Source organism: Cervus elaphus, chromosome 13 (genome assembly GCF_910594005.1).
Source record: "Cervus elaphus chromosome 13, mCerEla1.1, whole genome shotgun sequence".
Taxonomy (NCBI): domain Eukaryota; kingdom Metazoa; phylum Chordata; class Mammalia; order Artiodactyla; family Cervidae; genus Cervus; species Cervus elaphus.
This window is the reverse complement of record NC_057827.1, coordinates 25,440,954-25,465,356: the sequence shown is the minus strand read 5'-3', so window position 1 is coordinate 25,465,356 and position 24,403 is coordinate 25,440,954. Positions and strand designations below refer to the sequence as shown.

The window sequence follows — 24,403 nt, the reverse complement described above, 5'->3', positions numbered from 1 at the left end:
TTGAAACCAGGGTTCCTTAGGTGACAAAACTTGCTTTCCTGCTCTTACACTAGACGTAGGATTCTGTCCCGTGACTCCTGTTCATCTGGTGTTTATTGACCCCCTACTCCTAGGCACTGGAGCAGAGCAGTGAACGAAACAGAACAGGCCCCTGCTCCCAACGAGCTGAGGCTCCTGTGGAGTGAAGTAGGCGAAAACAATCAAGCCAATAAATACATGTCATGTGTTGGTAAACGCAGTGAGGAAAAAGAAAGCCAAGTCGGGAGAACGGCAACCACAGGTGTCTGCAGGAGCCTCTCTGGTACCATGAGCTGTAACCAGAGTCCGGGATGCAGTGCAGGGAAGGGCAGAGGGAACAGCAGGAGCATGCCTGCAGAGCGTAGAGGCAGGTGCAGCCCGACCCAGAGTCCGGTTGGACTCGTTGGAGGGTTCTGAACCAGGGAGTATGTCATCTGCCTTATAGCAGATCCAGGAGGTGACTAGCAGCTGTATTTGGAAAGTTACAAGGTGTGTTCCTCTCAACCAGAGGGAAGGTACTTTGAATGTCAGTGACAACCTGGGTTGTGTTTGTCACAGTTACCTTCTCCATCTCTGCTCTGTGCTACCAGGTGCCGTCTCTGCCTTCGTGCTTCCTCCCTCCCTCTGAGCACCCGGGGACCTTCCTTCTTGCAGTCAGAGAGCCCGTTGCCCTCATAGCGAGCGGCTCTGCATTCGCAAGTTTATTTCCTAGTCCTTGGCCCTAACACTGCAACCAGCTGTCTGGAAGACAAGGCATCCCATTCAGCTTTTCTACAGTCCAAGTCATCCTTCTTCCTCACCCCTGAAGGACCCCTTTCCTACTTCCCCTTCTCTCTTCAAGCCTCCACAGTGATCCCAGTCCTACTTCACCAAGAAAAGAGAAACCGCGGGAATGAACGCCTAGCGTCCCTCCCGCCCCTCACCCCATGCTTCTCAGCCCCATGCACCATCCTCCCTTGTTTCTAGTCCCTGGGGCCCGGCTGTCAGAACATTCTGTCTGTTCATAGCTTTACCCATGTCCTTGGCCCTTCTGGAAGCCTCTCTCCTGCTTATCCTTCCCACTTCTGTGTTTTCTACCTTTCCCTCTCTACTAGGTCTTCTCTCTGCACTAGTCACACTTAAGGATTCTGCACCAAAAAGTACTATCTGACCTTGCATTCCCTTCTAGTCCTTCCTTCTCACTTCCAGACTTCTCAGCCACACTTTCTGAAAGGCTTTCCCCTCGAGGCTCCCTTCCTGCTTGTCTGCTCCTCGGTCCATGGTGGCCTGGCTTCCTCCCACACTATTCTGACAGAACTTTCCTCGAGAGACCTCCCTTGACATGTCCTCCCATGTTACCAAAGCTCGGCATCTAAAGCAGAAGTCCTTCTCTTACCCACACCACCTACCCTGTCCCCAGTCTGCTCATGTGCTTCCGTGTTCCCTGTCCTGATGGGGGTGGTTCCACCCATCCCCATGCCAGAAAATCAGGAGTCACCCTTGAGCACTTCCTTAAACACCTCCAGAATTTCTCCCTATCTGCCCGCCTCCACGCTCTCATTACGTCTTGGTGACTGCTCAGCGGCAGCATAACTCGCCTCTTTGCCTCCAGGCCCCGCTTCTTACACCCTCCCCCAAGTCTGGCCCAAGGATGAGTGTGTCTTTCCCGCGCTCTCCACCTTCCCCTGGCTTCTTGTCATCAGCTTAAGCCTCATGTACTTTCCGCCTCCTCCGCCAAGCCCGTCTCCCATCACATCCCCCGCTCCTAAACTCGACCTTCCTGTGGCGGCCAAGTTCCTGGTGCCCGCAGTGTAGTCACATGCCTCTTTGCTTCACCCGTGCTGGGAACTCCGCCTGAAACAATCTTCCCGTTTGGAGCATCTGAATTCTTGAGCCTTCCAACTCAGCTCTGACGTCCTCCAGGAATCTCCCCTCCCCCAACCCGTTGGTCATTCCCTCCAGGCCTTGTACCGTCGGGCTCCGTCACTGCACGACTGAATTGGATTTTATACTGCAAGTTATTTTGTTTATGGCTGCTTCCCCTGCTTTGTCCAAGTCTCCTGAGGCCCTAATGCCAGTGGCCTGCACCCGGAACGTGCTTCGCTGTGTGTGCTGTGCTGAGTCAAGGGTCCTCAGTGGCATTCACCATCTTCCCCCCATCCTGGCTGAGGGCCCCTCCTCCAGCCACTCTCCTCCTCTTCACCCGCTCCGTTCTTTTCCTACATCAGACATGGACCGCACAGTCGCTTCTAACCGGTCTCTCCACCTCCCTCTCTACCCCTGTAGGGAACCCTCAACACCACAACCACCAGGGCCTCTCTAAACTGTGATTCTCCATCTCACACCTGGGCTCCCTGTCTCCTGCCATCACTGATCCACACTCCAGAACAGCCTGTCATCACGCCCTCATTTCCTCCCTTGCCTGCCCCTGCTGCTCATCTCCTGCCCCCGCTTCCGCACTCTGCCCAGCGCCCTGGCCATGCTGCGCTGCCTGCCATTCCATGAGCACAGGCTCTCCCTCCCCAGCCATCCCCACAGCCACGACTCCTGCTTCTGCGTTCCCAGTGACACTTGTATCAGTCCCGGACCAGCGAGCTTCCTGCCATACTGCAATCGCTTGCCTTACCTGTCTGTCTCCAGCCTGTCTGTGAACTCTTAAGAGCAGTGCCCCCCAGCCTTGGGCTCAGTGGCCCCTCCCCGGGCCCACACTTTAGGGGCTCCACTCTTGTAGAGTAAGGAGTCCAAGGGGCTAAGGGGATGCAGGGAGCAGCCAGAGCTGGGTCCCCGGGCTGGGGAAGACACAGGCATGGTGGGGGGTGGACTGTGGGCTGGGGCTGCCTCTCTGCATGTTCTAGCACAGAGCTCCGAGGAATGGGAGAATTCTAAACTTGAATCTGGCCTTCCAGGCTATTACAAAGGTACAATCTGTCAAGACAGAAACATAGAAGATAATTCTTTTTTAAAGATTTATTGATTTGATTTATAACTTAAAAAAATTTAAACAGTTGGCCTGTGGGGCCCCCATCTGTACTCCTGCTCAAGCGGCACACGCTCTGCTCATTCGTCATCCTCCCACCAGCACTCAGCCTAGTGCCTGGGCTCAGAGCAGCTGCGCCGCCGATCCTGACAAAGGAACGGTCACTTGAAAGTCTATGGAAACTGTTAATGGAAAAAGTATACTTTGGAAGGTATTTGGTTGATACAGGAGATCCTTTTTTTGGTGGGGGGGACGAAAGATAATTTAGAAATGTAACCAAAAGAATTGAATAAATGCAGAGCAGCGTCTCATATCTTATACAGTGCTTGACAATTTTCAAAGTACTTTTGCATCAATAATCTAACCTCTGTACAGTGAAGTAAATCAGCTATATGTGTATCCCCTCCCTCCTGGACGTCCTTTTACAGTAGAGAGTAATGCAACATTATAAAACAGTTGCACTCCAAAAAAAAAAAAAAAAAATGCTGACAAAGGAAAACAGTAAAAGCGCACACATGCAACTAATCTTGTCTTAGAAAAGATTCCTGTAACACAGGCATAGATGACATCCTTAGTCCGGCATTACAGGTAAGCAGATCACACTCTGAAAACAAGGAAGAGACAGCCTCCACGAGGACTTGGATCTTTGGTACCCATGGCTTTTATCAAACACGGAAAGGTATCATACACATCCTATTCCCCCACAGCCAAATGCATTTTAGAGAGTAATACTTAACCTTTCTTTCTTTCAGCACTTTCCCACACAACGGTCAAAACATGGGCCTCTCCCCCTTCCTGGGAACCCTGAACACGGGGGGGTCGTTGCCAGATCTAACCAACCTGCACTACTCGGCGCCACTGCCAGCCTCCCTGGACACCGGTGACCACCTCTTTGGAAGTATGAGTGTGGGGAACAGCGTGGGCAACCTTCCCGCTGCCATGACTCACCTCGGCATCAGAGGCTCTTCTGGTAAGTGGTCCCTGCTCTACTGGGACCACGCCTGTGTCCCCTGGTGGTCCCGGGCCAGATGATGTTAATAAATCGTAGAGTGAGAGTGACTGTGTCTGAGTTAGAGATAATAACCCACTGGGCTTCCCAGGTGGCCCTGGTGGTAAAGAATCCACCTGCCAATAAGGAGATGCAAGAGAAGAGAGTTAAATCCCTGGGTTGGGAAAATCCCCTGGAGTAGGGAATGGCAACCCACTCCAGTATTCTTGCCTGGAAAGTACCATGGATAGAGGATCCTGGTGGTCTACAGTCCATGGAGTCACAAAGAGTCACAAAAGAGTGACTGAGCGCGTATGCATACAACCCACTAGCTTGTGTACCTCTCAATTCTGCTGACATTTCACTTAGGTGGTTCTCTTTCTGCTGAGTTTGATGAGCTCTGGGGCAGCTCAGTGAAACCTTATTCTTTTTTGTTGTTGTTCTTTTTTTTCGGGGGATGGGGGAGCAGAGTTGACCACACCTCACAGCATATGGGATCTTAGCCCCCTGCATTAGGAGCGTGGAGTCTTAACCACTGGACCGCCAGGAAAGTCCAAAACGTCATTCTTCACTGTCTTCTCCAGCCCACATGCCTCAGGGACTTGGAGAATAAGATTTGAGAGTCAAGAAATAAGTGTCCATTCTATTCTGTGTTAGCTGAACAATGTTTGTGGTCCCTTATCAACATATGATGATATTTAATAATTGCAGATATCTCTCTAAACTCTTCCAACTTCCCAATGGATTGCAAAAGAGAATATTTTGAATTTTAGAAAATTATGGGTATAAGGAAAATATCTATCCTTAATAGATATGTATATTAAGTATAAATCTGCCACAGTTCAAAACTACTGGATCAAATTTTCAGAAGTGCTTAAAGGTGCTTTAACTGTACTAAAAAGCTACTCATAAGGTGACTTGGCTGTTACCATAGGAGTTTGAGTCCCTGGGGTCTCTGGGAGTCTTTGGGGTCTCTAGGGTCTTTGAGTTATCCTGCTGCTTTACTTATGTGACCTTGGTGACATCTCTGAATAAGGTCATCAGAGGTCACGTGAGTCCAGCAGCATTGGCACTTAGCCCCCTTGGGTCTTGTGGAAGCTGGCATTCTCCAGCACAGCCTTGGACGCTGCTTCAGCTGAAAATCCTGTGTTTAATTGCTGGCTGTTATTTTCCTCAAACAAGCATTGTATTATCGAGGATATGTCACAACCAGTGCTTAAGTTTTTAGTGTTTCTACACACTCCTTAAAAGCGCATGGTATGAAAGATTGCACATATATTTTTAAAGATGTGTGTGCTTTCTTTCTGAATGACTGAGTTTAAAAAAAAAAAAAAGTCTAAATTCATATCTTTGGCTCTATTTTTCATTCTTATTTGAGCCAGCCACATCTCTGACCTTTCCATGGTGAGTTAGGTAGGGGGATAACTACTTAGAGTTTTGTCAGAGACATGTTTCCTACCTTTTCAAAATCAATTGTGTGGGTGTGTGTATGTGTGTTAGTGCTCAATCATGTCCTACTCTTTGCTACCCTATGGACTGTAGCCCATCAGGCTCCTCTGTCCATGGAATTCTCCAGGCAAGAATACTGGAGCGAGTTGCCATGCTCTCCTCCAGGGGACCTTCCCAACCCAGGTATTGAACCTGGGTTCTACATTGTAGGCAGATTCTTTACCATCTGAGCCACCAGGGAAGTCCTCAGAATCACTTACTGGCTAAAAATTCTTTTTCATTTCTGCATTTCCATAATTTTCATCTAACACTTAACTTTTTGTCAATGTGAAACAACGCAGAGTTCTGCTCACCCCAGCTGTGGGCACAAGAAGGTGGGCTGGGCTCTGAAACACAGGGGTCGTCCACGGAGATGCACTGCAGGGCCAGCATTCATTCATGGAATGAAGGCACCCTTCCATGCCCTGGGCCAGGTGCCAGAGAGCCAGCAGGGCAGAGGACAGGCTCCCTGGCCTCCTGGAGCTTGTGTCCTTGCAGCATGTGTTATGGAAGTGCCTTTCCCAAACTCTCTTGCTCTTGCTAAAATTCACTCCTCTCCCCTTAAAACAAAGCACCAACAAGCGCATCCTTTTCCCCACACTGGAGGAGACAGTAATGAACAACTTCTCAGGAGCCAGAAAAACAAAGAGAAAGGAAGCCCTGGGCTCAGGGTGTTTAAAGAGCCCGCCTGAGGCAGCCCGCCCCCCACATCGAGAACCATGACACCCAGTGAAGGCAACCGAGGGTTCTGGCTGGTTGTCAGGGACCAGGCACTGGGGGCCCTGAACACAGTGGGTTGTCCGGCCCTGGGATCTGTTCCTTGGACGGGAGCAGAGGAACTGAACATTCGCCTCTGCTGCTGCCTGCCTACCAGTTCTTACTCTCCCAGTGGTTGTTTACATAATCTCATTCTCAAGAAAAATCTATTCTCATCCGTTTTTAAAAAGCTTTTTATTTTGTTTTGGGGTAGAGCCAATTAACAATGTTGTGTGATGGTTTCAGCTGAACAGCAAAGATACTCAGCCATACATACACATGTATCCACTCTCCCCCAAACCCCCCTCCCATCAAGGCCGTCACGTAACACTGAGCAGAGTTCCCGCACTGTTCCTTGTCGAAACCATTCTCATCAGAATGGCTTTGTGCCTCTTAGTCTGAGTGCATCTTCTCCTTGCCCTTGATACCACTTTTTTTCCCTTTGGCTTAAACAACAAACATTTATTTCTTACAGTTCTAGAAGTTTGGAAATCCAAGATTAATGTGTCTGTGGAGAGTCCACTTCCTGGTTCATAGGTTCCTTTTTTTTTTTTTTTTTTAATCTGACGATAAGTGCATTACAACATTCTGTTCGTTTCTGCTGTACAACCTTGGTACCTTTTCCAGCAGGAGAGTTGCCCGGAGCTTCTTCTCACACAAAATCATCATCAAATACAAATAGGAAGTTGAGTTTTTTCTCTGCTGTTTGGGAAACAGAAGATGTGGTTGGTAACTATGAGGCATAAGTTGTGAACGTGCTGTCTTCCAGGTCTCCAGAGTTCTCGGAGCAACCCCTCCATCCAGGCCACGCTCAGCAAGACAGTTCTCTCCTCCTCCTTCAACAGCCACCCGGAGGCCTCCGCTCCCAGCGCCTCTGCCCTCCACCCCTCACTCCGCCACTTCTCGCTCAGCAACCCATCCCTTTCCACCACCAGCCTGAGCGGCCCCTCCCGGCGCAGGCAGCCACCTGTCAGCCCCCTCACACTGTCTCCTGGCCCTGAAGCACATCAAGGTTTCAGCCGACAGCTCTCTTCAACCAGCCCCTTGAACCCGTATCCTGCCTCACAGGTAAAAAGCAAGCGAACTAACAGTGAAACAGACTGAAGCAGATGGGAACTGAACCTACGTCCTCACTCTAAGCGCGGTCCATGAGGTCTCGGATGCAGTCAGTTCTCACTTCTGTGTGAAATCAAATCATTCCTAAGAGCAGAGTTGTTGTGTTGCCTTGTCGTTGTTTAGTCACTCAGTCGTGTCCAGCTCTTTTGTGATACCATGGACTGTAGCCCGCCGGGCTCGTCTGTCCATGGGGTTCTCCAGGCAAGAACACTGCAGTGGGTTGCCATTTCCTACTCCAGGGGATCTTCCCGACCTACGGATCAAACCCATGTCTCCTGCACTGGCAGGTAGATTCTTTACCTCTGAGCCACCAGGGAAGCCCATTGTGTTGCTTACTCTTAAGCAGACACTGAACAGTTGGTGGTACTTTCATGAAGTTGGACTTGGAGGAAAGGGGTCAGGTGTGGAGGGTGAAACCCAGTTATGTCTGAAATAGAAGGGAAGCCAGGTTGGGGTTTTAAATTTGGTGTGGAAAATCAGTAATTGATCTCTGAGCACTGTAAGTCACAGAGAAAGCCGAGGAAGACATTGAAATACCTTCCTGAAGCTTCCATATTGAATTAGACCTCGTCCCTAATTACACTGACTGATTTAAGAACAGTCCTTCTCTTGTTGATTAAATGCTTAGGTACAGTAGGATCATATCTCTATAAAATGACCCGGATGAGTCTGTTTAGAAAGAGGCACACTTTGAAGTCACAAGCCTGCTACAGAAATTTAGGGTGGGAAACGTCATCTTTCTGACTTGTTGACTTTGTTTCTATTCTAAGTTTTCAGGGTGGTTTTTCACAGTCATCAGTGAACATGTTTTTAACCTGTTGGTCACTCCCTAGATACATTATAACATCATTTACTCACCACTTCACTGTAAGTGAGTAATGACTTAGCAAGAAGAAGTTGACAGAACACAACAGAGGTTAGCAGATCCAGTTATGAGTCACTCTTTACCAATTATTAGCTATGGGATCTTTATTATATGAGTAATCCCTTTCGGGAGAGGGTAAGAGAGTATTTCATAATTGTTTTTTAATGGTTCTTTCATGTTATTGGATTGCCTTTAATTTATTTTGCAAGATTATTGTATAGGGGCTTCTCTGGTGGTTCAGTGGTAAAGAATCTGCCTGCAGTGCAGAAGACCGCCTGCAATGAGGAGACAACAGTTCAATCCTTGGGTCAGGAATATTCCCTGGAGAAGGATAGCAACTCACTCCAGTGTTCTTGCCTAGAGAATCCCATGCACAGAGGAGCCTGGAGGGCTCTAGTCCATGGGGTGGCAGAGTCGGACACGACTTAGCAACTAAACCACCACCAGCAGATTATTTTACAGGATATAAAAAATAATACTGTCTAGGTACATTTTCGGAGAAGGCAATGGCACCCCACTCCAGTACTCTTGCCTGGAAAATCCCATGGATGGAGGAGCCTGGTAGGCTGCAGTCCACTGGGTCACTGAGAGTCGGACACGACTGAGCGACTTCACTTTCACTTTTCACTTTCATGCATTGGAGAAGAAAATGGCAACCCACTCCAGTGTTCTTGCCTGGAGAATCGGGGTTCTCTTGCCTGGCAAAATGGGGTCCTGGATGGGGGAACCTGGTGGGCTGCCATCTATGGGATAGCACAGAGTCGGACACAACTGAAGCGACTTAGCAGCAGCAGCAGCTACATTTTATGGAGACCATAGAGATAAACAGCACTCTTTTTCAGATATTTTCATTTTTATCTGCTAAATATTAAAAAAAAATTTTTTTTTTTTAAAAATCAGTGTTATTTGTGCACATAATTTCAAAGGTCAGATAGCTCTAAAGGGCCTGTTATGAAATAACAGTTGTCTTCCCCACCCCACCAGCCATATTTCTCACTGCCTGGAGGTGGCTACTTTCGGCCATCTTAGCTGCTCTTTGTATAACAGTGTTATTTCATGCTGGTTTTGTTCTAGGTTTTTAGTGTTAGGTGTTGTCTAACGACATCCTCCTGTGGAAGACTAGGGTTTAGTTCTCTTTCAACCCTCCCAGGTCCTTCCCTCCCCCCTTCCCACATGTTTTTCCTACTCATTCTCCTCATCTTCACCGTGTGGTTTATTACATTTAATTTTGAATAGAACAGTACTCAGTCTTTAGTGTTATAACAGTGTAATCAGAGTTGAACCATATAGCTCACTACGAAATAACAAAATGAGGAGCTTTTTCTCCTGGGAGTTAATAAATGTCTTGTGTTTTTCTCACTGTGGTTTTCTCTGTATGTATTTCTCTGTATTTGTATTCAATCTCAAGCTCTCAGCATTGGGTAGATCTCCTTTTGATACATTAGTAACAAGCCCTCCAGTAGCTTTCCAAGAAAGAGTACATGTGACGTGGCATGACTTCTGTGTGTCCTCATTCTAGCCACCACTTAACTAATAATTGGCTAAGTGTAGAATTCAAATTTGAAATAATTTTCTCTTGAAGTTTTGAAGGTATTAATCTGTCACCTTTTAGTTTCTAGAGTTGCTACTGAGAAATCCAGTGCCATTCTGATTCCTGAAGTGAAGTGAACTGAAAGTGTTAGCTATGTCCAACCCTTTATGACCCCATGGACTGTATAGCCCGCCAGGATCCTCTGTCCATGGGATTCTCCAGGCAAGAATACTGGAGTGGGTTGCCACGCCCTCCTCCAGGGGATCTTTCTAATCCAAGGACTGAACCCACCTCTCTTATGTCTCTGAATTGGCAGGCAGATTCTTTACCATCTGAGCCACCAGGATACCCCCTCTGATTCTTAATACTTTGAATTAAATCTCCCTTTGTTCCTTGTGAGGTTTGCAGGATCTTCTTTTTTCCCCCCTTAGTGTTCTAAAACTTCAAAATAATGTGACCTGATATGAGTCTGACTATCTGGTTGGTTTCTTCGACCTGGAAACTCACCTCCTTCATTTCTGAGAAATTTTCCTGAATTATTTCTTTGACAGTTTCTTCCCTTCAGTTTTCTCTGTTCTCTCTTGAATGTATGAATGTTGGACATCCTGTACTTTCCCTCTAGCATCCTTATTTTTTTCTCTTTGTTTTCTCTCTCCGTCTTTTTCCTCTGCTTTCTGGAAGAGTTTCTTAACATTATCTTCCACCCTTCTGTTGAGGTTTTCATTTCTGCTCTCATCCTTTTAAACTGCCAAGACATTTTTTGCTCTCGTTCTCTGAATGTTCCTTGTTTCATAGCATCATATTTATTCTATGGATGCATATCATCTTTGATGTCTCTGAGGTTTTTAGTGATAATTTTTGTTCCAGTTTCTTTTTATTTTCTTTGAATAGATATTTTCCAAATTGCATAGAAGCAGCGAACATAATATAATGAATCTTCCTATACCCATCAGCCAGCCTCAACAGTCATCAACATTTTTTTTTTTAAAGAAGTAGCTCTCTTTAGTTGTACCAGGTCTTAGTTGTAGGAACCTGGGCGCTCCGCATTGGGAGTGTCTTAGCCACTGGACCACCAGGGAAGTCCTCGACATTTTTATAATCTTGTTTTATCCATATCCCCTCTCTTTAAAAATGTGTATAGCGGTGCATATTATAAATAAGTATGTATTTCTAAAAGATAAGGATTTTTTAATCACCCTAAATAGTGTATTGATAATTCTCTTTTTCATGACAACTTCTTCCTACATAAATTTCCCCAGGTTTCTTTTCTCAGTTTGTCTGCTTGGGTCTCTGACTTACATCCAGACACTTCCCTCATGATCTGGTGATCCTTGGCATCCTGCTCATATTTAGCAACAGGACACAGACACATGCACACAAACTGATTGGAAGCTCTGTGTATGTGGGTGGGCTTGTTGAGTACAGTCTTCACTGTAGACAGATCCAGCTCAACCCTTTCCTGGGGGGCCCTCTGGTATCGTAAGTTGGATTGTCTCCCAGGCTGGTCAGATCCCCAAAGGATGCTCTCCTGATCTTGCGCCTGGCCTGTGCCCAGGCCCAGCATTGTGGGAACTGAACTGGAAGGAGAGGTGGAGGCTCAAGGGGCCACAGTGAGCTTTTTTTTTTTTTTTTTTTGCTTTCTCAGAAGCCCTGCATTCTCAGCAGCGCCTCACCTTCTAGGGTCTGATGCACCCAGTCCAGAGACCCCGGGGCCATACTCCCTTCAGAATGCAGCCCTCAGCCTCCCGCCAGGCATGGGCTCTGGAACCCACTGCTGCCTGCCAGCCTTTCCAGATTTAGCTTCGTCTTCTCCCGCTGCTGCCCCCTCCCCGTTCCCCCCCACCCCCACCCCTCGGGGACTCTGCGATGGAACCAGACCTCCTCCCCGCTGCCAGCCCTGCATTTGGTTCCCTCAGGTCTGCTCAGCCAGCTACTGCGTGTCCATCTGCTTTTCATTTTCCAAACTTCATTCCCATTTTTTTCCTTCTCATTATCTTCATCCTCGTGTTGTTTATCTTCATTTTAGCATTATTTACGATGGTTTTCATTTTGTTTATTAATGTTTGTTGTTGTTTAACATTGTTTTAGGGTTTCAGTGGGGTTTGGGGAGACAGCAGAGCTAAGTGCTGTTTTTCAGTCTTCTATTTTTAACCAGAAGTTATGGCTGTTAAAAAAAACCAAGCAAACATGATCCTCATTGAGAAGACTGAGACAAAACTGGTTAACTTGGCTGCATTTTGCTTTGTTTGTTTTTGAAGACAATAGAAATTGTCGCTGAATGGAAAATGTTTTGTGGGGAAGTGACATTTGAAGTATACTTTGCAGGAACAGAAGTAGGTTTCTCAGAGCACAGTGTAGACTGCCAGGGAGAGGAGAATATCAAGGTTTTTCCTCACTTTGACATTTCCTAATTGTAAAGGGGGGCTTCCCTGGTAGTTCAGCAGTTGAAGAATCTTCCTGCCAAGCAGGAGACTTGGGTTCAATCCCTGGCTCAGGAATATCCCCCGGAGAAGGAGATGGCAACCCACTCCAGTATTCTTGCCTGGGAAATCCCATGGACAGAGAAGCCTGGTGGGCTACAGTCCATGGGGTCACAAAGAGCCTGACACAACAACTAAACAACAACAGCATCCATGAAGGACTGACCACTAGCAACTCAGAAGCTGAGTACTTAGTGGCTTTGTTTTTCAGATGGTGTCCTCGGATCGAAGCCCACTCTCCTTCCTGCCCACAGAAGCTCAAGCCCAAGTGTCCCCCCCACCCCCTTACCCTGCAGCCCACGACCTGCCCCAGCCTCTGCTGCAGCAGCCCCATGCCCAGGAGCCGCCTGCCCAGCAGCCCCAGGTGGCCTCATCGCTGCCCCAGTCGGACTTCCCGCTCCTCACAGCGCAGGTGAGTCCCACCCGGAGCCCCAGGCAAGAGGGGATGCTCATGCCACCCTGTGTTCCAAGCTAAATGGTTCCTTCCTTCTTCCCTGAAGGGCTCATCTTTGACCAGCTTCTTCCCAGATGTAAGCTTTGACCAGCAGTCCATGAGGCCAGGTCCAGCCCTTACTCAGCAGGTGAGTGAGTGCCCGGGCCTGCCTCGTCCCAGAGCAGGAACTGTCACCTGCAGGCTGCTCCAGAGGGGAGACCCACACCCAGCAGGCTCGGCTGGTACCGTACGTCTCTGACCTCAGGTGCGCTCAGCAGCTGGGGAGCCTAGCATCGCCCCGAGCCCTAGATGCTGGTGCCGGCTGCCTTAGTTCATTGTCAGGCATCAGTGGAGGACCTTTTGGAACACGTGGTGGAAGACTTGTGATGACATTCTAGCCATAGAATTGTAGACATGCTCATGCTGGAAGGAACCGAGCAATCCATGGGTCTATCATGATGAGAAGATAAGGAGCAGGCAAGGGCTTTGCCTTGGCCCGAGTTGCTGTGTGTGGCCTCCTGGGAGCCCATCCTGGCCAGGCAGGGGTCCTTCCTGAAGGTTCTTTCATGCAGCCATTTTCTTTTGCTTTTTAGTTTCTCCCTAATAATACAGACAATCTTTTATATCCCTAGATTTTATGTTGTTCAGTTGCTAAGTTGTGTCTGACTCTTTGCAACCCCATGGACTGCAGCATGCTAGCCTTCCCTATTCTTTACTATCTCCCGGAGTTTACTCAAACTCATGTCCATCGAGTAGGTGATGCCATTCAACCATCTCATCCTCTGTCACCCCCTTCTCCTTCTGCCTCAGTCTCTCCCAGCATCAGGGTATTTTCCAATGAGTTGGCTCTTCGCATGAGGTGGCCAAAGTGTTGGAGTTTCGGCTTCAGCATCAGTCCTTCCAGTGAATATTCAGGGTTGATTTCCTTTAAGATTTTATAGTATTCGATAATTATGGTTTGGGCTCCAGGATATATTACGGAGAGAAGGAAGAGCACTTTCCAGAACCTAACAAAAACAGTAAAATAAATAAAGACAGATGTTTTCCGTGTAGGCCATGGGGAGTGGTGAGAACCAATAGTCTCTGCCGCCTGATTTTCTAGAGAAGCCATGTGAGTCTAGGTGAGTCAGTGTCTTTCTGAAAAGTGATGGAAACTCCTACTTTTGAAAGATTTTTTAATGGTTTAAAAATTGATTTCAGGAATGGCACCTAAAATAGGCTCCAGTTCTGACCCATCCTCATCAAGGCTTTTTGCAGAGAGAGGCTTGCTTGCATTCCTCCCTCTGAGTGAGAGAAGGAGCGGTGTCTACTGTCTCATTTCTTTTGAAAGCAAAGAGGAAAAGAGCCCATCACTTCCTTGGTTATAGACAGAGCCTTTGAAGGGTTCCCACCCATGGTAGTTTCCAGAAGCCTCAGTGTTCTGAGGAGGGAGGTGGCTGTGACTGGTGGGCCTGCAGGAACCACAGCCAGTGGCGTTATCCAGGATGGCGTAGAGCGCCAGGCAGTGTGCGAACAGGGACACATCACCCACAGTGTGGCCCTCAGGCCCCTCCTCCACTGCAGTCCCCCCGCTACCCAAGCAGAATGTTCTGTGTGGGCTGTCACAGCGGAGAAGGGGTATGACAGCTCCCATGGCTGGTTTTGCTTGGGGGGCACACAGCACAGTCCTCCCCAGGGAGGCAGAGACCATCCCTCACACAGTGACCTCTGGTACCTCCAGGTGCCCCTGGTGCAACAAAGTCCCCAAGAACCACAGGACTCCTTTCATTTGAGACCAAACCTGTATTCCAACTGCGGGAATTTCCCAAACACCGTCCTGACAGGTGAGTGCGGGCCACCTCCCAGCTGCTTCTTTCACGTCACTATGTTTCTCCAGATACCGCTGTAAGACAGTTTAAACAACATAACATTATATAAAGCCAAAACATGAAAGCCCTGCAGCTCAGCTTTACCTTGTCAAGAATTGGGAGTCCAGCCCCAGAGACTGTGAGGCAGTGGGGAAGGGCCTAGTGATCCAAGCCTTCTTCCAACTTGCTTAGTTTCCGGTGACTGACCACTGTTCAAAGGGAGGAAACCTGCAGAACTGGGACTTGTGGAACTGACTGCAAAGAACACAGATTCCAGAGCAGGACTGTGGGCCTGGGAGTGGTTGGGACATGGGTGATGACTGTCCTGGTTGGCGAGATGGCAGGGGGTCATCACCAGTCGTGTCCTGAGTGACCTGGCCCCCACGCCTTCTAATCCGCACTGTTCTCCTCTCTCGCTGCTCTTTCTAGAAGACTCGAGCACCAGCCTGTTCAAAGACCTCAGCAGTGCGCTGGCAGGCATGCCCGAGGTCAACCTAAGCGTGGACACTCCGTTCCCACTGGAGGAAGAGCTCCAGATCGAACCTCTGAGCCTGGACGGACTCAACATGTTAAGCGATTCCAGCATGGGCCTGCTCGACCCCTCTGTAGAAGAGACATTTCGAGCTGACCGACTGTGAGGTGATCAGAATGGGACAGGAGGACTTATTTCCGAAACAGCTAAAACAGAACGGAATGGAACCAGCTCCACCCCTGGGTGTTAGTTAACTCAGGCTTCTGACCTGGAAGGAACCCAATTCCTCAGCTCCCAGCTCACAGATGAGGTCCCATCTCAGTCGCCGTGGCCTTCTCTCAACCACAGAGCTGGGCGCCGTCCCTCAGGCCCACAGCACAGGCCCTGTCGCTGCAAGCCTGCTGCTTTGGCGCTTCTGATGACTCGGTCGTCACCACACCTGTGACATCTTTTACTGACCCTCTAGTTGGTCAATGAGTAAAAGAAAATGTGTACCGAGAGGCCTCAGTAGCCGTGTATAATGCTCAGAACCACTGATCTCAGTCAACACTGAAGAAAGGACCCGAAGTGGGGGGCGGTCTGGGGCTGTGGGCCTCCAGGAGCCGACTCACCTCCAGCAACGGTACCAAGCCCCACGATGCCTGCCATGGTCCCACTGCCTCGACTTAGCACCCCAGGCAGCCATGGGAAGTCCAGGGCAGTGCAGAGGGCCAGGGCTCCCTGAGAGACCTCCATTCAAACACAAAGAAGGATTTCCGCCACATGTCCAAGAACAGACATGAGTTGAGCAAACTGAATTCTAATTGGTTTTCTCCCGGTTTGTAATCTCTTCTCTGCTGCTGCAGTACCGCTTTTCCTTTGGATGAGAGGAAAAGGAAGACTATTTTATTTTATTCTGTCACTGAAGAAAAAAAAAAAATCAAAATCCCCTGGTAATGGATGAGCCTGAAGAGAACAGGGCTTCTACTCAGTGGCTGCAGAAGACAGAGAGAGGGGGGCTGTGTGTAGGTATCTTACAGGCACACGATGTCCTCTAGACAAGCTCCAAACCATCTAGACCTCCCTGTCAACAGACTGGCCAGGAGGAGTGGCCAGGGGTCTGGACCAGCACCACCACCCCTCCCCAGCAACTGTGCAGCAGCAGAGGGAAGCTGGTTCTCTGTGGAAAGGGGGTGTTCCTGTCACCCCACTAGACCGTAAGCTCCTTGAGGGCAGAGACTGTGCCTTACCCATCACCAAACCCCTAGCACCCAACAAGTGCCTGGCGCTGAGCAGGTGCTGCTGACCTGGGCGTCGAATGCACACACGCGTGAATGAGCAGATGAAGCACGAATGAATGAACCTGCCTCGCTGGGAGGCAGTCTAATCTTTCACTGACCCTCTTCCTCACCAAAGCTTCTCAGAGCTTCAGCTTTTCTAACACTTATGCCTGTGGTTAAGTGAAGCACACACTTTAAGATGCTTTTAACACTAGGTGACCCAAGTCCACGGTTAGGCCACATACCTTGTCCTCCTCAAGTCTATGCACGTGGGTGGACAATGTCTTGTGAGTGCACCTATGGTGGCTCAGCAAGCTGGGGCCTCCCCCATACTGGGACCTCGGGGGTCCCAGCCATCACAAACATCTTCTCTCTCAGACCCGTGTTTTGCTCTTGATTGCATTAAGAGATTCACCCTCTGAAGCTGAAGAAATAATGTATAGTAAAACGAAGGCCTAATTTACGGAACCATCATTAGGCATCAGTACTTTAGCACAAAATGGTATTACTGTATTTCCACCAGCACCTCTGATTCAGTCTATGCCAGCCCCTGACCAGAAACCCCGATGGGTGGGCTTAAAAACCATCAGGGAGGAGTCTGGGCAAAGGGGCCTCACACGGGCCTGGGAAGACAGCATAGGGTGGACAGACACACTGAAGGAGTGATAAAGATGCTAGAACCAGACGGACAGCTTCTTTCCAGGAGACACCGGGCATGTTGCTAAAGGGTCCAGATTGCTCCCACCTAAAGAAGCAAAGCAGCACCGTGTGGGTCTGAACCTGACATGTGTCCCTGGTGGCAGGAAGGGGTCTGTCACAGGGTCCTGGGCTGTTGACCTCCCCAGACCTTCTGTTTCCTTCTGTCTCCAGGGGGCTGCCTTCCCTCCAATCTTTTAAGTAACCCCAACGGTGTACCGCTGTGTCTCCAGTGTGGAGCCCAGGTCTTGGTCTTCCTGCATCACATTCGCTCTGAACACCCCCCTCTTGAATTAGAAAGACCAGAGCCTTCCCTGCCTGAGCTCTGGCTCAGGAAGGGGCCGTGGGCTTCCCCTTCGAAGCCTTATTCCCAGTTAGACTTCCAGATCTCAGCGACTTTTTGTGAAAGAAAATGGCCTTTCATTGTACACAGCACCCCAACATGCTGAAAGAGCCAGATGCTGCCTGCCTCTCATGTGTCAGAAACCCCCTGAGATCTGAACTAGCCTTTCAGACAAGGGGGAGTGCTGATGTCATGAGAGGTGTTTTTTTTTTTTTTTTTTTTAATGGAGATTCCAGGATAGTCTGCTCTCTACACAGTGCCTTACCCGTGGTGATCACTGGTGTCAGGGTCCTAACTCTGTCTGCACAGCAGCCCAGCCATACAGCCAGAGACCCCGAGACCTGCAGGACCAAGTATGCTCCCCTGGGCATTCACCAAGGACTTGTGGAAATGGAGGCTCCTGGGAAAAGTGACTTGTTTGGGGGGAGGGTAACGATGACAGTAAGGTTTAGCACTGAATCCAGTTTGTCCATCCCCTCTCTTCCTGTGAAAAGGTTTTGGACATTATACAACCTGCCTTGCTTACCCATGTCAAGGACACCCATGGACAGGGGTCGCCCTGACCTCCTCACTGCTGCCTTTGGTCCTCAGCATCTGAAATGGCTGCAGACTTCAGAGTAAACTATTTTTCAATATTTAGTTTTTCACAAGAAATCCATGGTTGTACTACTCTCATTTACTAGCAGTTAAACAGCATAAGACTAAAAACCTATCTGTGTTTCTGTTTTTTCTTCCCCCTTCTGTATGGTTGTGGTTTTTAGGACATAAGGTTCAGGAGAACCTTGGTTATGTCTAGATCAACATGAATTCTCCACTGTCCTGTCTCATTTCTCCTAAGTCTACTGTATATTACCTGAGCTGAAATGTATACCCCAGTCCATCTGCATAGTTGAAGACACTTTCTACTCTGACCCTTGTCGTCTCTTCTGATTCATGCACGGACGGTCTGGTCCCAAGCGTGTTTCTTCCACGGCTTTGTGATGGAAACATCACAGCAAAACTAATCAGACTTCCCACCAGTATCCTAGTCCACATGCCCCTCGTCAAACAATATTTAAAGATTGGAAATTTGTATAAAGTAGCTTCCAAGTTTTATAATGCATCGTTTTACATCTTTCGTAATTAAAAGCAGCACAATAAGGTTGTATGTGCGTCCAGTGTCTTCCTTGGGCTCCGGTGAGATAAACGGGTGGCGAGTCCTTCTCAGCGCAGCCTGCAGTCAGAGATTTCTGGTCCATGGCTGAGCAGAGCCTGCACTGGCCCGCTTCTCCTAATACATGCCGTGGTGCCCAGTCCTGAGAGAAGTCCAGAAGGAAGTAGGGGCACGTGTGTACCCAGGATAGAGGCATCGTTGTAGGGGCTCAGCATTCTGCTCCCTCTTCTGAGGTTCAAGCCACTGATATGCCTCCCCTGCCCAGTCACTCTGCTGCAGGTACGGGTCTTTAGCTCTTTCAGTCCTAAAGGAAATCAACCCTGAATATTCATTGGAAGGATGGATGCTGAAGCTGAAGCTCCAATACTTTGACCATCTGATATGAAGAGCTGACTCACTGGAAAAGACCCTGATATTGGGAAAGATTGAGGGGAGGGGGAAAAAGGGGTGACAGAGGATGAGATGGTTGGATGGCATCACCGACTCAATGGACACGAGTTTGAGCAGACTCCGGGAGATGGTGAAGGACAGGGAAGGCTGGTGTGCTGCAGTCCATGGGGTTGCGAAAAGTCGGACACAACTGAGTGACTGAACAACAACCCGTTTCACCAAGGACTTGGGTTCTGCTTTCTACCCCCAGCCCCTCTCCCCCTGTCCCAGCAGGGTTCAGAGCGTGGACCTCTCCAACAGCAAACAGCCTCAGCTGCCCCCGGAGACCCACTTCCTCAGCCGCACCCAAGGCTCGTCATAAAGATGACTCTTCTGAAATCTTACTCAGAAATCCCACCTCTGACCCCGACTTGCTGAGCCACCGTTTCTACTCAGGTCCCCACGCACCCTGTTATCTGACTCCACCGGGACTTCTGTCCCTTGTCCCTCCTCGCAGTCCGCCTGTCCCCTCTTCATTCCCCGGCCGAGCCCACCGACTCAGAGGCCTTCAGGACACCCTCACCAGCCCTCCTCCTGCTCTGAGCCTGGCGTTTCTCAGTAGCCACACACTGCCCCTAAGCCCCCTCCCTCTTCTGCCCCCAGACCTCTCCTCCCATCAGGGCCCTTCTCTCCTCACAGCCGGAAACTCCAGGTTTCCTTCAGAGGGCAGCTCCCTCAGCATTCCAGCTGCCCCCACGCCATCCTTTCTCCTGGAAAACTTGTCCTAAATCTGTACCCATCTGTTCCTCCCTCCCCTCTGCCTTACCTAGTTCTCATTTTTCACATGTGATTTATCTGTGCTTCCTCCAAGGATTCCTGGTCCTCCCCAGGCCTTCTCCTCACCCTCTCCAGCAGCTTTTTACCCTCAGCCTGAAGACTATGTGTTTAGTTCCTCAGTCGTGTCTGCCTCTTTTCAACACCACAGAGTGTAGTCCACCAGGGTCCTCCGTCCATGGGTTTCTCCAGGCAAGAATACTGGAGCTGCCATTCCCTTCTCCAGGGGATCTTCCCGACCCAGGGCTTGAACCTGGGTCTCCTGCATTGCAGGCAGATTCCTTACCATCTGCACCACAGTCTCCTCCTTGCTAAAGACCAACCGTGAAATAATGCTCTCCTCAACTCCGACTTCTCCTCCAACCACAACCTCTCTCTCGAAGAGTTGCTCATGCTCAGCTCCGGTCTCAACTCCTCTGGCCAGTCCAGTCCCTCTCCTCCATGGCCCTTCCCTGACATTTGAGCCCTGTGGCAGCTCCCGTTCCCTCCCCTAGGTCCTCTCTCTGGCTCCAGTAAATCCTCTTGTTCTCTCAGGGCACATCCTCCACTCCATCTCTTTTCTCAGAACCACTGTCCCCAGGCCATCACCTCCAAGTTAATGGCCCCCGACATCCAGCCTCCCATCCGCCTGCCTGTTAGCTCAGGCTCACCTGCGCTCCACCCCATGCGCCCTCCGCACAGCCCTTCATAGTTCTGTGTTCACTGGCTAGCATTCTTCATTACACTTGACACTGGCCGTCCCCATACAACTCTCTGCTCTGTGAGGACAGGGACCTTGCCTTCTACTTGCATTCTATATCGCCAGTGCCTGGCATGTAGTAGGTGCTCAATAAATATTTTTGAACTGCTGACTTCTGCCTGTCCTCTCACATCACAGCCTTTATCTCCCACATAGCCTTCCTCCTCCCCTCAAATCCAGCCTGAGTCCGGAAGGGCCGCCTCAGCCCCAAGTCTCTCTCTCTTTAGCTTGACACCATCTTCTCATCCGGTTCCCACCTCATCTCTGGCCCACGAGGCAGCCTCTACCTCCCCTCAGAAATTAGCAGAGTAGAGACTTCCCAGGTGGTCCAGTCATTAGGACTCTGAACTCCCAATGCAGGGTGCCCGGGTTCAATCCCCGGTCAGGGAACTAAGATCTCACTTGCCACATGACGTGGTCAAAATAAAGAGATTTTTAAAAAGAAAAAAAAATTAGTGACAGATTTTACTTTTATGTTTTTGTGCCCCAGGGTTCTTAAAATTACACAAGTACTCCCCCTCCCCAGTTTTATAGCATTGTAGGGGTTCATTGTGTAATGAATTCATAATGAGAGTACTTAAAATCATGCCCTGCACATCATAAACACTCAATAAATGGCAATTATTATATTATTTGTTGCATGGATACACTGTCCTTTTAAAAAAAGGATTCACAAATCTTTAGAAGTACTGAATCTGTATAGTGCTTGCTTTAAAACACCAAATCTTACCATGGGGAGGGTGGTCTTAAGTTGGTTCTATTTAGGTCCTGTTTGCCAAATGAGCTTTACTATTTGCAAGTATGGAAAAGTCAGTTATATATATGGGACTGTGTCCCGCTGTGGACACTAGATGGAGCTGAGACACAAGAGTAGCTGTCAGGACCCAGAAACAGCCCCTAGCGCCACCTGACCCTCTCCTCTAATTTCTCCTTTAGACGGGTAGAGGGCAGTGTGGTTAGCAGGTAATCCTACCATGGCAGAGGATAAGTTTCTCTAGTGACCGCTCAGACCCTGCACATCACACGTCCCTGAAGCAGGTCAAGGATGGCTTCTTGGGTTTATGGGTGAGGAAGGAGGCCCAGATGGCGCTGAGTCACCTGGCGACACAGGGAGCCCAGACCTTGCACACGGCCGGGCTTCCCCACCTGCGGCATCGCAGACCCCCAAAGCTCAAATGTGCGGGCGGAGCTCGGCAAGCGGCCCCAACCCGTCTGACCCTCAGGGCCTGAACCGCGCCCCTCACCCACCCGGGAGCCCGGGGGACGCAGCCCCGAGCGGAGGGTCCTGGAGCGCGGGGAGGGAGCACAAGCCCAAAGGCAGGGCCGGATTTTCTCTTTTCCAGCAGTGTTTTTTAATTTTTTTAAATAAAAGGCTTTGCTTTTATAGTAATAGTACACGCACGTTATAAGAATTTCAGGTTAACACTGAAGAGCACAAAAAAGAAAATTTTCAGGTGGTCCGGAAGGCAGCACCCGCAGAAACGTCGATGGAATCATCTGCTTACGCAGGTATTCAGAGAAAAGACCAGGTAGGTGCCTGGAAATTTCTACCAAGAAGTGTTCACAGAATACATGCTTCTTTTGGAGAAAGTCTTTCACAGAAAGGAAAAAAAAGAAGAAGAAGAAAAGGAAGAAACCTGAATGTAACTAAAGAAATTGCCGAGCTGCAAATAATTAAAAGAGAAGAAAAATGCCCAGAAGCTGAATTCATCCTTTAAATCTGTTTCAACTGTAGATGGCATCTCTTGACAGCGCTGGAGGGCGGAGGAAATGAGCTCACCCACTTCCCCTCTCCTCCCCCCTCCCATAGGTTGTGAGTTCTTATTTTCACATTGTCAAGGTTTGTGCTACTTGCATCCTGTCCTGTAACCATCCTTCCCACCATTGTTTGGCCCCATTCTGTGTGTGCCTGGGTCGCCTGCTCACCGCCAGGCCTTTCAGAGTGGGTTTCCCAGCCCTCCCTCCTGAGTTCTTTATTTCATTTTTTATTGTAGCTACACCGTGTAGCATGTGGGAACTTAGAACCAACCAGGTACTGAACCTGTGTCCCCTTCAGTGGAAGCCCGGAGTCTTAACCCCTGGACTGCCAGGGAAATCCCATGAGTTCTTTATTTTGATTCCCCTCCTGTCTGACTTGACTTGTCCCTAAGAAATCTGTTTAGGAAGGGTTTTGGGTAGTGGTCACAGACAAGGGGGTGGTTGGCTGCTGGGAGCAAAGGTTGGAGACCTCAGTTCTGAAAAGGGGTGGGTGGGCTCTACAACTGGCTGAATTATCCCCGGTGAAACGGACATAAATCCCCAATGTAGGGACAAGCACTAATACTCTCCAGTATGATTCCTGGCTGAAAACTGAGTCTTCAGCTTGTATTTGGTGGCTTATAGTCCCCAGCTGGCTCAGCGGTAATGAATCCGCCTGCAGGTGATGCAGGAAACTCAGGTTCGATCCCTGGGTTGGGAAGATCCCCTGGAGAAGGAAACGGCAAGCAGAATACTGACACTTGTCTGGGAAATCTCTTGGACAGAGGAGCCTGGAGGGCTACAGTCCATGGGGGTTGCAAAAGAGTTAGACACGACTGAGCACACAAGTTGAATTCTTAGAATTTGGAAATGGAGGAAATGACTGGGATAGGGATCCCAGAGGGTATCGTCTTCTTTCTCTTTTTTGCCACATCATGCAGCATGTAGGATATAAGTTCCTGGACCAGGGATCAAACCTATGCCCTCTACCTTGGGAGCACAGAGTCTCAACCACTGAACTACCGGGGAAGTCTCTTATTTTTTAAAGAAAGAACATGCCAGATTTCTGGTTCAGGGGGCCTCTGTTTCCAGGTCATCACCACTACCTTAACAACTGCCCCCCCCCCCGCCCCGCCCCACACATACACACAATACATACACATTTCATCCCTTTGACAGCAGTGCCCTGTCCCATATTCACTTGGAAAAATCCAACTTCTCCTTTAAGACCTAGGTCAAATGACACCGCCTCTGTGAAGCCTTTGTGAAATCTGTATTATGGCTTGGCAAACAGGGGTGTATGGTTAGCTTGTGCATAGCAACAAGATCTAGGGACTTCCCTGGCAGTCCAGTGGTTAGGGCTCCATGGTTCCACTGCAGGGAGCCAGGGTTCGATTCCTGGTTCAGGAACTAAAATTCTCAATGCTCTGTGGCATGGCACCAAAAAAAAAAAAAGACTATCTAGACACAGTACTGCTTGGGGGCCAAGGGTACAGGCTCTGGAGTTGTAGAGACCTGGGTTCAAATCTGCCTCCACTCTTCCTGGCTCTGAAGTCAGGGCAAGCAAGTGGCCTCTGTGTGGTTCAGTTTCCTTATTTATAAAACAGGGATGGAAAGGTTGTGCCAGCCCCTGGTACACACTTCCTAAATGTTAGATATTGTTTTCACTGTTAACTGTTTTCACTAAATGGGTCTTTTATTACTAGACCTCAGAAACACAACAAAAGGGTTCGTTGAGAAGATGAAGCGCTCAGAAAGGAGCACTGACTAGTTTTCTCCATGCACAGAGGGCTCCTGAGGAGCCTCCACCCTCCTCTCTAAGGAGCTGGTGTGAGTGACCCTGACCAGTCTGACCAGGGCAGCAGCAGCCACACTCACATCTCCGGGTCACACTGGCCTTTTCTTTATTCCAAAGGACCTTCAGGACTAACCTCTTGTGCTGGTGCTTTTTCAGTGTATCTGACTCCTTGCGACCCCATGGACTGTAGCCCTCCAGGCTCCGCTGACCATGAGATTTCCCAGGCAAGAATACTGGAGTGGGTTGCCATGCCCTCCTCCAGGGAATTTTCCCGACCCAGGGATCAAACACTTCTCTTGTGTCTCCTGCATGGACAGGCAGATTCTTTTTTTTTTCTTTTTTAATTTATTTTTAATGGAAGGATAATTGCTTTACAATATTATGTTGGTTTATGCCATACATCAACATGACTGAACCATAGGTATACATGTGTCCCCTCCCTCTTGAACCTCCCTCCCACCTCCCACCCCATCCCACCCCCCTAGGTTGTCACAGAGCACTGGTTTGAGTTCCCTGAGTAGTATA

At 49.1% G+C, this 24,403-nt stretch overlaps 1 protein-coding gene across 4 annotated transcripts in view; it reads left to right on the top strand.

Moving 5' to 3' along the window:
* CRTC3 (CREB regulated transcription coactivator 3) overlaps positions 1-18,393 on the top strand; it is a 98,234-nt gene extending 79,841 nt beyond the window's left edge. For 2 of the 4 annotated variants that reach the window (XM_043921459.1, XM_043921457.1), the window contains exons 10-15: positions 3,727-3,944; positions 6,976-7,274; positions 12,410-12,610; positions 12,699-12,779; positions 14,352-14,454; positions 14,908-18,393. In XM_043921459.1, the coding sequence (XP_043777394.1) occupies positions 3,727-3,944; positions 6,976-7,274; positions 12,410-12,610; positions 12,699-12,779; positions 14,352-14,454; positions 14,908-15,116 (1,111 nt within the window). In that variant the 3' untranslated portion in view covers positions 15,117-18,393. The remainder of the gene's footprint in view (positions 1-3,726; positions 3,945-6,975; positions 7,275-12,409; positions 12,611-12,698; positions 12,780-14,351; positions 14,455-14,907) is intronic. The other 2 variants (XM_043921458.1, XM_043921460.1) reach the window with 2 other exon arrangements.
* The last annotated feature ends 6,010 nt before the right edge of the window (positions 18,394-24,403 follow it).